Here is a 13,422-nt window from a genome sequence, read left to right as displayed (position 1 = left end):
CACTTGACATTCATGTGGAACCCGGATGTGTTGTGGGAGGCCATTAGAATCCTCACAGCGGTATAGTCCCAGGACTGTGATGTGCACTGTCTCAGGACACTGAATTAGGGGGTGTGTGGGGATAACTGAGTATATCTGCATTCCTTGGCAGACGACCAAGTTCTGGTTCTGATGAAGTAAGGGCTTGGGGACCTGAACGATGGGATATGTGGACCTCGACGGGGTGAGCTGGGCGGACTGTGATTGAGAGACCAGGAGCTGGGCCCACACAGCACAGACTAGGAGCCCTCCCGGCTGGCTGTGTGATCCTAGGCAAGTCACTGCGGACCTCTCCTTGATCCTCCCTTCACCTCTAGGGACGGTAGTGCAGTGGGTAGCATCGGTCTAGAGCAAGGCTTGGCAGTGTTGTGCAGCTTAGAGCAACATTGGGGCTCCCGTGGAGTCAGGGGAACTCTGGTTCAGAGGCTCTTGGAGAAAGGGGCAAATACTTGGGTCCCTTGAGTCCCAAAGCTAAAGTTTGGAAAGGGTGGCTGGAGGGGGGGGGGGATAGACTTGGGGAAACTGATCCTAGGGTGCTTAGTAGAGAGTGGGTCACGGAGGACAAAAATTGGGGGCTTGGGGTAGAGTCTTGTGTTCCTCTGGCATTGCAGGGACAGGAGGCTACATCCCACATCCCACGCCTGGGAGCAAGGAAGATGCTGAGGAAGCCTGAACAGACTTAACATTCCTTGAAGTTTAATCAGTTCGGCACTTGGGGTACCTAGAGGAGGCGTTTAGGGAATCCCCAACAATAGTGACCGGTAAAAGTCTTAAGTATCTGGCGACCAAGGGTGTTGGCGGGATCTCCCCCGCCCAGGCCTCGGAGGAGCGCTGCCTAGCAGCCACTTCCTCCCACAGGAAACCGCAGGCGTCAGGCACACCCAGCCGGCAGGCAGAGGCGCCCACAGCCCGCTCGCAAGAGGACCACGTGGGATGAGGAGCACGGCCAGACGGAGAATCCGCTGGAGGCTCCGCCCACTCTCACTTCCGCCTCGGCCCTACGCGCCACGAACCGTTGCTGGCGCGTGCGTAGTGAGCCTGTGTAGGAACAGATCGCGGTGAGCGTTCCCCGAACCCTAAATTCCTCAAATAGCCAGGCCACGGCAGGCTTTTCTTGGACCGGTGCCGAAGGACCCTGCCTAGCCCTAGCCTAGTCTTCCAGAGGCCGAGCCCCACGCACCCGCCAGCACCGAGCCTCCCTCCAGGACGTCCCAACGCCTGCGCTCCTTTTAAACGACAGGGCCCGCCCCAAAGCCTAAAGCCCGCCTTTTCCAGCCCCTAAGCTCCCCCTTCTCACTGAAGTCCCCGCCCTGCAGGTCCAGAGCTTCTCCCAGGACCCTGACCCTCCCTCCTGGACCTCTCGTAGCCTCGCCCTTTATCTTAGAGCTAAGGGGGGCCCCCACCCCAGCTTCAGCTCCTTACAGACTCCTGGCTCCTTCTAGGGCAGTGCTTCTCCACCTTCCTAATGCTGGACCTTAAATGCAGTTCCTCATGTTGCGGTGACCCCCAGCCTTAAAGTTATTTTCGTTGCTACTTCATAGCTGTTGATTTTGCTACTGATACGAATCGTAATGTAAATATCGGATGTGCAGGGTGTCTGATACGCGACCCCTGTGAAAGGGCCCTCGGCCCAGGGGTCCCGACCCACTTGTTGAGAACCTGTTCTAGGGTCTTCTCAGCCCCGCCCCTGCCGTCGCCTCTGGCTGGCCCCTCGGCAGGGGTCCCCTCAGTCCCGAGTCTTCCATTGGCCTCTCCCGCCCTGCTCTCGGCCCTCCCCTGCCGCTGTCCTCAGGCTTCCTTGGTCCCTTGTCTCCCCAGTAACCAGATCACAACAGTGAGCGTGGAGCAGTTCGGACCGGTCAGGCACTCGAGCAGGTAGAGCCGAGACCTCGCCCCCGCCCCCAGCCGGCGGCTCGGAGGTGCGGAGGTGCGGAGAGGCGGCCCGGGCACCGAGTCAGAGTAAAGCGGCGGGACCCAGACAGTGTGTTTGGGTGAGCTATGTCCCGGGGGCGAGACCCAGGGAGGCCGCAGTGCTGTTGGTCGTCCAGCGGCTCTGACTCGCACGCTCTGATGTCCCCTGCAGGAGCGCCGCCTCCATGGCCACGATGCCTTTGGGCCTGTCAACCAGGAGCGCCCGCTTCGAAGAAGGAAGCGAGGTCTTCCTGGAGGGACCGGGTAATTCATGATTCCATTTCTCCTCTGAAGTTCCTCTCCTGTTCTCAGCTTCTCCAAGTTCCAGAGCCAGGGCTGGGGAGGCGTCCCAGGAGCACCCTTTCCTGAAGTCAGATTAGAGCCCGAACAGAGGGGACTGCTGACATGTGGCGGGGCCAAGCCAGGCAGTGGGGTGGCCGGGAAGACCTCGGATTTAAGAAGTTTGAGTTCCAGCATCCAGAAATCGCCAGGGGAGGACCGCTGAGATGGTTCAGCGAGTAAAGCTCTTGGCACCAAGCCTAACAGCCCGAGGAACCCGCGTGATGGAAGAAGAGCAGCAGCTCCTTCTGGCCCTCCTTACACTACATAAATGGGATTTAAATCAGAAAAAGAGAGGGCACTGGCGTGGTGGCGCACGCCTTTCAGCCCAGAGCCGGGGAGGCGGATTGGAGTTTGCATTTCAGGTCAACAAGGGCTACATAGTAAAACACTGTCTTAAAAAAAAAAAGCCGCCGAGAAGAGAACAGCCTAGGGTAGGAGCGTAGGGTTTCTCAGTCTTATGGACGCTGGTTTGGGTCAGTTCTCAGTCGAGGGGCGAGGAAGCTGGGAACCTGGTTGGAAAGATTGAAGGGATGAGTAGGGCAGGCTCCTTGGGCCTTGGATGCTAGGCTGAGGTGTCTAAGAAAGAAGGGCTCATTCTGGTGTAGGAAGTCCTTAGGAACTTCGTAGGGAGATGAGTGGAGACAGGGAAAAGATGAAGCATGAGCCCAGAGGACAAGCGGGGGAAGAGGGAGGAGCAGTCAGGAGAGAGGCCACCCACTGAAGCCTAAGAGGGAGTGCCACTTTCTCTAGCCACACGTGCCAGAGACCAGGAGGCCTCCCAGGAACATCCTCCAGTCAGAATGGGTTAGGAAAAAACGGGGGTCCTTTTGGCTGGGACTGAGAGGGAGTCCCAGATGATGCCAGGGCAGGGGCTGCAGTACAATTTTAGCTTGCAGGACTCCCAAGGGAGCAGGATTCCTCGGTTCTGGGGATGACTGGCAGTCATGATCCACTTTGAGTCCATTCCTGGTCTCGCCCATAGTGGACTGGGAGCTCAACCGCCTGCAAAGACAATGCAAGTTGATGGAGGGGCAACGACGGACATACAGCAAGGAGGTTCACCAGCGCATCAGCAAGCAACTGTGAGCTGGCGAGAAGAGCGGAAAGGGATTTCTGAGCCCTAGGAGGAGGGAAGGAAGGAAGAGGGGTCGGGAAGTACAGGGGTAGGGGAGGAGCAGGGGCAGAAGAGTGGTGGTGAGGGACAGGATAGAGAGGGTAGGAACAGGAGGAGGTACAGGGTCCCAGAGTTGCGGTATCTCAAGAGAGTCAGGTGCTGGGGAAGGGACAAGGTAGGGGAGGAGCAGGGTGAGGAATCAGAGGAGGGAAGGGGTTGAGAGAAACACAGGGTGGGGGGTTGGGGCTCAGTGAGGGGCGGCCGGCAGGAGCTAGTAGTTGTTGCTGGCTTGCTGGTAGGGACCTCCTCCCCGCTCCTCTTGGACAGGGAGGAGATTCGGCAACTGGAGGTGTTGCGAGCCAAGCTCCAGATGCAGATCAGCGTGGCGCAGAGCCAGGTCAAGCGACTGAAAGACAGCCAGCGTTTGGAGGACATGGACCGTCTACTCAAGTGCAGGGCTCAGGTGCAGGCGGAAACAGAGGCGCTGCAGGAGCAGGCCCGGGCACTGGACAAGCAGGTGGGTTCTCCTAGTCGGGTGTCATCCCATCAGACCGTGTAGTATCTGATCTAAGCGAGATCCACCAAAAGCCTCCATCCAGAGATAAGGGTGGCACTGGACAAGCAGGTGGGTTCTCCTAGTCGGGTGTCATCCCATCAGACCGTGTAGTATCTGATCTAAGCGAGAACCACCAAAAGCCTCCATCCAGAGATAAGGGTGGCATTTACCTTTGTAAAACCAGCACTCAGAAAACTGAGGCTGGAAGGTTGCTGGAAGTTCTCCTGTGAGCTACAAAAGAATTCCACCTCCTGCAATGTGCCAGGCATAATAAAATAGCTTCCAAGCTCTAAAATTTGGCTGAGAAAAAGCAACTTTGAATACCTTTAACCATTGGAAAAAATGACTTACTAATTTTGGGAAGTGTGTTTTTGTTTTGTTTTGTATTTCTCAGGTCAAGGAATTTCTCTGTGTAGCCCTTGCTGTCCTGGTACCCACTCTGTAGACCAGGCTGCCCTTGAACCTGGAAATCTTCCTTCCTCTGCCTCCCGAGTGCTGGGATTAAAGGCACATGCCACCACATCTGGCTTTTTTTTTTTTCTTTTTTTTTTTGAGACAGGTTTACCTTAGCTGTCTCGTAACTCAGAACGTAACCCAGGTGGCTTGGAATTCACAGAGATCTGCCTGGATCTGTCTTCCAAGTGTTGGGATTAAAGCTGGGCTCTGGGAAGCATTTTTTGAAGTAGTGGGTTCTAAATTTTCTTAAGTTCTTAGTAAGGTTTTTTTTGTTATTTTTGTTTTATGCTCACTGATGTTTTACCTGTACATACCTGGAGTTACAGACAGGTGTGAGCTGCCACATGGGTGCTAGCAATTGAACTTGGGTCCTCTGGAAGAGCAACCAGTGCTTTTAACCTCTGAGCCATCTCTCCAGACCCCTCAGTAAGGTTTTTTTTTGCTTGTTTGTAAACCTCTGGAAGTCAGAGTCTTGGTGAGAAACAGCTCTGAGAGCTCAAAGCCTTGACTTGCAGCTTGGCTGATTGTCTTCTGCTGATATTCCTGTCCTGGCCTTGTAAGTGGTCTGAAGGTGACTCAGTTGAGTCGTGCCCAACGTGGACTGCTCACTCACAGAATGTGGCAGGGTGGGTGACACTGTCACTCCCTTGACCGGGTCATGGCAGAAAGACCCCGTTTAGTAGACCGCAGACTGAAGAGAAGACTCCCACCAGCACTGAGAGCCACATGGCAGGGGCGGCAGAGGGGCCCCTCTCTCAGCGGTGAGCTGCTGTGTCGGCTTGTCACCAGCTAGACATACTTGGGAAGAGGGAAGTCTAACTGAGAAAATGCCTCCCTAAGGTGTCCTGGGTGCCATTAGAAATCAGGTCCAGGAAGCCATGAGGAAGCCAGGTGCCTTCCCTTCCCAGACTTCTTCACGTGGACTGTGTTTGGGATATGTGAGCTGAAAGAAGCCCCGTCCTCCCCAAGCTGCTTTTTGCTCATGGTGTTTCATCACAGAACAGAAACCTTCACTAGGACAGCTGCCAGCAGTTCTTGACGAAACTCAAGCCAGCTCACAATTGCCTGATGTCAGGCTTGCAGCTTTGGGAGATCCTGAGCCTAGGGACCCTAGAACTGTGACATCAATGGTACTGATACAGTTTAAATATGGCTAGATACCCAAAGGACAATTTCTGGAGGCTAAGAGAGGGTCTTCCCCCACCCCTCACCAGCTGCAGCACTGGGGAGAGTAGGTCCAACACCATAGAGCTGGCCCTCCTCGGTGGTGTGGGTGCAGGTGAGCTGGCCCTGAGGGTGAGCAGGAGAGCTGGCCTGGAGCATGAATAATAAAAACCAAGAGACAGACAGTGGGGTTCAACCTGAAGATCAGAGAAGCAAAGTAGCCAACCACAAGAGAGACCTTTTCCCTCTACCAAATCTTCAGACTGAAGGGGTGAGAGCCTGTCTCCATGAATCCTCAGACTTGTGAGCTTCTGTCTCCTCCCTGTCTCCACCTCCCTAGTGCTGGGATTGAAGGCATGGGATCACTTTTGTGTGAACTCTGTTTCTATTTTAGACAGATTCAATTGTGTGTAGTCCCAGGGTGGCCCTGAACTCTATCTCCTGAGTCCTGGAATTAAAGGTGTGTGCCAACACTCCCTGGCCTGTATGGCTGATTAGTATGGCTTCTTTGCGCTCTGATCTTCAGGCAAGTTTAATTTATTAAAATGCAAATAATATACCACTATATTCCCCTTCTTGTCTAAAATAAAAAGAAGGCTATAACTAATATGAGAATAACTATATACAATAAGTACAATGACTATACACAATATATACAGGTAATAAATACATCAACAGTATCTAGTCTATTTGCATTTGACAAATTTAGAGAAGATACTCCATATCTATCCTATCTTGGTGACTCCAAAGTCTTGTACCTAATATCTATCATAACTTGCTTTTTGCATCTGGTAAACAAGGAAAACTATATCTATCTAGTCTTCAACTCCCTCAGAGACCCAAGAAGGAAATAATGTTAACTGAGTAAGCAGGAAGTACAGGTAAACGACTTCCAAAGAATGTGAGAAATGACAGAAACATCTCGCTGCCTGGATAGCCACCCAAAGTTCCTCTGCAACCTTGGGGCATCCATCATCAACCTACAGGTCTAGTATGTCCCACAGACTTTTCTGTGAAGCAGGATATTCTGAAGGACTGTCTATCCTTGTCTTGACAAGGTTTGGAAGTTATTCTATTTTGTGTCTTGCTTTGTCCAATTAAGACAGCATACTGTCAGCAGTCGAGGCAAGGGCACTTTCTTGCCCAACAGTTTACTTTTGCCACAAAGAAAGTGAACTACATGTGGAGTTTCTTCCATGCTCATTATCGTCTCTGAAGGAGATTGGTGCTGCCAGGAGCAGACATGTCTCGTCATGAAAAGGAACCTAAGTTATTAAAGTATCTTAAATGCCATACTTTGTAGATCCCTGAAGTGTTTGAAGATGACCCTGAAAACATACCTAATGTGACTATAAGTTCAATTATAATAGGCGATTAACTACTAACCTGCATTTCCTTATTATCCTAAACAATTGATCATAATTTTGAAGGACTAGAGATTTGCATTACATTGTTAAATGAGCTGTATAGGTACAATACCTTGAACAAGAGTAGAAATGTATGTATCTTATGTTCTAACAAAATTCATCTCAAAATTGTTTCAATATACAAAATTTGTATATAATATATAAAAATCCAATGTAAAACATTTAAAACTAGTAGTTGCTTTTTAAAATAGATTCAATAATCTACCTTTTTTTTTTTTTTTTTGATTTTTGATACAGGGTTTCTTTGTAGCTTTGGAGCCTGTCCTGGAACTCACTCTGCAGACCAGCCTTGCCTCGAACTCACAGAGATCTGCCTGCCTCTGTCTCCCGAGTGCTAGGATTAAAGACATGTGCCACCACCACCTGGCTAATAATCTACCTTTTAATCTTATGTCTATATCTTTCCTTTTTTCTTTTCAGAGTAGATTCAATAATCTTTATCCCACCATATCTGTATCCCCACTTTTTCTTTGCAAAACAAGAACTCTACATCTAACCTCCTTTGTTCAACTTTCCTCCTGGCCATACCAATAACATTTTGTAACAAACTCTCCTAAAAAATGGCAAATAGCCACACACCAAATGGTCAAAACCCCAACCTACCTTTTGGGAATGTGGGTGTCGTATTTTTAAATTTACTTCCTGCTGTCTGGGTGGCAACGTTATATTTAGGGGATCCTGAAAAGAAAATTTTGTGTTAGTTGTCAAGTCCTGGGAGAGGCAGCTGTATCATTTGTTGTTCAGTCTCTGCATAACGGGAAAGTGCAGGGCTTGTCTCAAGTCCTAGCTAGAGCATTCTGTTAGGCTGGATCATCTGAGCTAGCCACCTCAAAATTGTTCTGAGCAGTTGCAGTCCAAAACCAATCTTTAGGTGGTGTTTTTCAGCTTAATGGTGTTATCCTAGTCCTGGAGGAACTGTCGTGGGGCCACATCCTCCTTTTGGAGACTTCAAAGGTTGCTGTTAGGTGTACTCATGGGTCACTGCAGGAAACTGATAGAAACTCAAACCCAAAATTATGTACAGGAAGGTATATGAAGCCTTTTTCTAGAATTAGTTGGTACTCTATATGACCATTAATATCATGACAAAAAATTTAGAATATATACATATATGTGTACGTGTGTATTAATCTTAGAAAATTTATAGCTTAAGAAAAGTTGTTAAAGAGTCAATATAAAACCAAAGGATTCTGAGATTAGTGGCAATAAAATAGTCCTTAAATATTTGTTTTTCTTCTGTCCCGTATCAGGTGGCTCATCTGATACGAGACAGAGATTTTGGATTTTACTTTAATATCCATGCTTGGGTTTAGAGAAGGAGAGCCACACTCCAACTCCAGAGCCAGCTTTAACTGGACTGAGACTACAAAGAGACCATTTGCATTATGTATCTGTAGAAGAGCAGAAACATTTGAATCACATGGTAAAATGCCATCCATGTCATGCTAAACTATAGATTCAGAAATTGCTTACGTATCATCTCTATTGACTGACCTACAAAATATTGGCACAGGGTAGAGCTATTTAACATTTCCTGTGGGAGAATCTTCCACTGATAAATCTTAGCAGACTGAGAATTATTATAAGTAGGCACTGTAGAGGCAAATTTTCTCTGTCTTTTTCTTGTAAAGGTGTAGTGAAGAAATGATCTTTTAAATCAATAACTATAAGAGGCCATCCTTTAGGTAATAGAGGAGGCAGAGGAATTCCAGGAGTCCAATGGCTGAGTCACCTTATTACAGGCCTTAGATCTATCACCATTCTCCATTTTTCAAATTTCTTTTTAACAACAAATACAGGAGAATTCCAAGGACTGGTTGATTCTTCAATATGGTGAGCATCTAGTTGCTCCTGTACCAGCTGTTCTAAAGCCTGCAGTTTCTCTGTTGTTAAAGGTCATTGCTCAACCCATACAGGTTGATGACTATTCCTTACAGAACCTTCTAATATTTTCCCCAGAAACATAAGTTAATTTATGGTTCATTTCTAAGATTGGGGAGAATGTTAATCTGAGTATTCCATTGCTGTAACAAATTACATCCCCACAAATTCATTATTATGTTAGCTACGTATGGTTTTAATATTCTTCTCTGTCCTTCTGGCCTGTGCTTTCGACCCATTTACCACTCTGCTTTACCTGAGAGAAGCTCAGATCCTTAAAAACTGAACATTTGCATCCAGAAGAGACCAATTTGGATGCCAAGATTCTGATGAAATTATTGTTACATCCACACCTTTGTCTACCCATTTATTTGTATTTTTACTTTTGGTCTTTGTTCATTTATAGAAGTTTGCCAAAGTACTTACTTTATGGTTGCTCCTGAATTTTCTGTTCTCTCTTCAATAACTGTTCTGTTATCCAAAGCAGTATGGTTTCTTACAGTAGGGATTCGGTTCTTTAATTGCTCTGGGAAGGAATTTCTTCTATGATGCCAGGAAATCACTGAACCAGATTTGGCACAGGGACCTGCGAGAGGCCCCTCATGGAGTTTCCTGATGACAAAGGATTCCCTTGAATATTCCTCGTTGACCCACATTAATTAGTCCAATGCCTGTCTTTATCATACCATCTGCAAAATCTAGAAGGGAGTTGCATTCTGAATGGATTAGGCTTAGAAAAAAATATTTCTAGGAATGCCCTGTTTATAATCCCTTTTAAGGTGACCTTGGTTGCCACAATTGAAACACATGACATTTTGATTTTTCTTCAAACCCCTGGAAATCACCTCTCCTATCTAAGTATCTTCACGGTCATGAGGTTCAATATTGATTGGATCTCGAATTCATTCCTCCAAAGGTGCTGACCTTGCATTTAAAGGCCTAATTATCCTTTTACATTGAGAATTAGTCTTTTCAAAAGTCAGAGATTTAATTATTATTTGTCTAGCTTCTGAATTTGGTGTCATTCATTCTGTTTACTGCTGATGTCAGTCTTTGTAAGAAATCTGTGAAGGTTTCTTTTGGGTTCTGCATGACTTTAGTAAATGATTAAATCTTCTTTCCTACTCCTTCAGTTCTGTCCCAAGAATTCAAAGCTGCTGCACTGCATAAAGCCAGGATGTGACCACCATACAGAGATTGACTTTCTATAGCATACAGCCAGGATGTGACCATCACCCAGAGACTGATTTTCTACAGTAGCATAGTTTCCTTCTCCAAGAACTTGATCTTGAGAGAGTTCCTCACCTCTAGCTTTGCTCCGTTGTTCTATAGTCTTAGCATCTTCTCTGACCTAGGTACTCCATGGTAATTGTTGCTCGGAAACAGCTTTAACCAACTCTATCCACTCATTAGGGATAATTCTATTAGGAACTGACCATGAGTTTAACAATTGCTTCACAAAGGAATGCATACCATAGGAGACCATTGCTTCCTTGATCTCCTTAAATCTGACATTGTCATAGGAGTCCAGTTAGCTGTAACAGAGCCTCTGCCATTTGGCAATTCCTGTAAGGTTGCTGGATATAATAAGGTTGGCTGTTTGAAAACCTTATGCTGTTCTTCTAAAATCTTAAAATGCAACACTGAAATTGGTGCTGCATTAAATTCTGTCTGGATTTGATTATCTCTGTGGTCTGTTTTATTAGGTTTTTCTAAGGCCTGTACCTTAGTACTCAGATTAACCAACTTTTTTAGTGATAAAACAAAAATGATCATGCTGATAGTGTTTACAGCTGAAAATATATAAATCTGATCTAAATTACCTATCTTCTCATCTAATTGTTCCATTTTCAAACTGTCCAGCGTATTATCATACAGAGACACAAATCCCTCCAATATAATGGTGTTTCCAGTTTTTTTTCTTTTTCTTGATATTTATTGAGCTCTACATTTTTTTCTGTCCCCTCCCTGCTTCTCCCCTCCCCACTTCAAACCTCCCCCAAGGTCCCCATGCTCCCAATTTACTCAGGAGATCTTGTCTTTTTATACTTTCTACTTCCAATGTAGATTAGATATATGTAAGTCTCTCAGTGTCCTCGTTGTTGTCTAAGTTCTCTGGGATTGTGTAGGCTGGCTTTCTTTGCTTTATGTTTAAAAACCACCTATGAGTGAGTACATGTGATAGTTGTCTTTCTGTGTCTGGGTTACCTCACTCAAAATAATGTTTTCTAGCTCCACGCATTTTCCTGCAAAATTTAAGATGTCGGGTTTTTTTTTGTTTGTTTGTTTTTCTTTTTTCCTGCTGTAAAAGTACCACATTTTCTTATCCAGTCTTCAGCTGAGGGGCATTTAGGTTATTTCCAGGTTCTGCCTATGACAAACAAAGTTGCTATGAACATGTCCTTGTGGCACAATTGAGCATCCTTTGGATATATACCTAAAAGTGGTATTATTGGGTCTTGAGGAAGGTTGTTTCCTAATTTTCTGAGAAATCGCCACACTGACATCCAAAGGGTTGTACCAGTTTGCATTCCCACCAGCAATGCAAAAGTGTTCCCTTTTCCCCACAACCTCTCCATCATAAGTTGTCATCAGTGTTTTTGACCTTGGCCATTCTTACAGGTGTAAGATGTTTTGATTTGCATTTCTCTGATGACTAAGGATGTTGAACATTTCCTTAAGTGTCTTTCAGCCATTTTAGATTCCTCTGTTGAGAGTTCTCTGTTTAGGTCTGTACTCCATTTTTTTTTTAAATTGGATTATGTGTTCTTTTGGTGTCCAATTTCTTGAGTTCTTTGTATATTTTGAAGATCAGCCCTCTCTCTGATGTGGGGTTAGTGAAGATCTTTTTCCATTCTGTAGGCTGTCTTTTTGTCTTGTTGACCATGTCCTTTGCTTTACAGAAGCTTTTCAGTTTCAGGAGGTCTCATTTATTAATTGTTTCTCTCAGTGTCTGTGCTGCTGGGGTTATATTTAGGAAGTGGTTCCCTGTGCCAATGAGTTCAAGTGTACTTCCCACTTTCTCTTCTATAAGGTTCAGTGTGGCTGGCTTTATGTTGAGTTGTTTCCAGTTTTTCAACTAATTCCTCACTTTAAGAATTCCCAGTTGTCTACTACATCGGCTGTGGGTACTGGTGAAGACGTGAGGCTGACTGCTGCTGTGTAAAGGCCTGGCTGGGTTTCAAGGCAGCTGCTTCATTTGGCAGCAGCCTGAGAAGGAGGTCCAGGGAGAAAAAGGAAAAACCTAGCTGGTAGGGTGCAGGTAGGGTAGTGATTCTGGCCGTGTGTAAGTCCAGCCTGTGCCAATGACTATAAAGCTGCAGGGAAATGGCTTTTTTTGTGAATTTGTACCCCAAACATTGGGTGCCAATAATAAAAACCCAGAGACAGATATTGGGGTTCAAACTAAAGGTCAGAAAAAGCAAAGCAGCCAACCACTAGAAAGACTTTATAACACTATCAAATCTTTAGACCGAAGGGGTGAAATCTGGTCTCCATGAATCCTCAGACTCCACACTCCACCGAGTTCCTGTCTCTTCCCCTTTATATTCCTCTCTCTTCCCGGCTGTATCACTCCTCCCTAGTGTTGGGTTTAAAGGCCTGTGATCCCAGGGGATGGAGAGATGGCTCAATGGTTAAGAACACTTACTGCTCTTCCAGAGGACTTGGGTTCAATTTTCAGCACCCACATGGCAGCTAACAACTGTCTCTAATGCCAGTATCTGACACCCTCACACAGACATATATGGAGGCAAAATACTAATGCATGTGAAATAAAAGTAAATATTTTTTAAAAATTAAGGGCATGTGATCCCAACTGCTGGGATCATCTTTGTGTGAGCTCTCTTTTAGACAGATTCAATCTTGTGTAGCCCAGGGTGGCCCTGAACTCACAGAGATCTGTCTGCCTCTGTCTCCTGAGTCCTGGAATTAAAGATGTGTGCCACTGTTCCCCATCTGGCTCATTTGGCTGACTAGTGTGGCTTCTTTGCCTCTGATCTTCAGGCAAGCTTAATTTATTTAAACAAATAATACGCCACTGTACTGGCCCCCTGCACGTCCCAGGGTCAGTGTGGAAGCGCTGACTTTGAAGCCTGAGAGCAGATGAGGTGGCTCCACCCACCCCCTCCACCCCAGCAAAGCAGAGAGCTGGCCCTGGTAGTGCAGGAATTGGAGTGGGCTGACCAACTCAGTTACCACACAGGCCCAGACCCAGGGCTTTGAGTTGGCCCACACCAACATCTATCTACCCAACTAAGATCTGCTGGAGTGTGTGAAGGTGCTGGCCCTGAGGACCCAAAGCTGCAGGATCTCCTTGACACAGGACAACAACAGGCTATATGAAAGGAATCCCCATGTGATTCCAGTAATGTAGAGATAGCTAGGGCCCTGGAACCAGACCACTGACTCATTGCAATGAGCATTTGCAAGTAAAACTGTTTGGGCAAAGGGTAGACTGGCTGATACACCGTGGCACACTGCAGCTTCCACTGTGAGATTTTTTTAATTTGCATTTTAATTTTTTTTCTTTT

The 13,422-nt window shown here is 46.6% G+C and overlaps 1 protein-coding gene across 2 annotated transcripts in view; it reads left to right on the top strand.

Annotated features, from left to right (window-relative positions):
• The first annotated feature begins 972 nt into the window (after positions 1-972).
• The window catches only part of Odad1 (outer dynein arm docking complex subunit 1), a 28,064-nt gene continuing 15,614 nt past the window's right edge, over positions 973-13,422 (top strand). The window contains exons 1-5 of one of the 2 annotated variants that reach the window (XM_050121427.1): positions 973-1,097; positions 1,858-2,030; positions 2,123-2,214; positions 3,275-3,374; positions 3,734-3,923. In XM_050121427.1, coding sequence (XP_049977384.1) covers positions 2,136-2,214; positions 3,275-3,374; positions 3,734-3,923 — 369 coding nt within the window. In that variant the 5' untranslated portion in view covers positions 973-1,097; positions 1,858-2,030; positions 2,123-2,135. Of the gene's footprint in view, positions 1,098-1,355; positions 1,613-1,857; positions 2,031-2,122; positions 2,215-3,274; positions 3,375-3,733; positions 3,924-13,422 lie in introns of those variants that run through there. The other variant, XM_050121426.1, reaches the window with a different exon arrangement.

Source organism: Alexandromys fortis, unplaced genomic scaffold (assembly GCF_014885135.2).
Source record: "Alexandromys fortis isolate MF-2015 unplaced genomic scaffold, M_Fortis_MF-2015_v1.1 scaffold_161, whole genome shotgun sequence".
Taxonomy (NCBI): Eukaryota; Metazoa; Chordata; class Mammalia; order Rodentia; family Cricetidae; genus Alexandromys; species Alexandromys fortis.
Note: the sequence above shows the minus strand (reverse complement) of the source record. Positions and strands in the feature narration are given on the sequence as shown.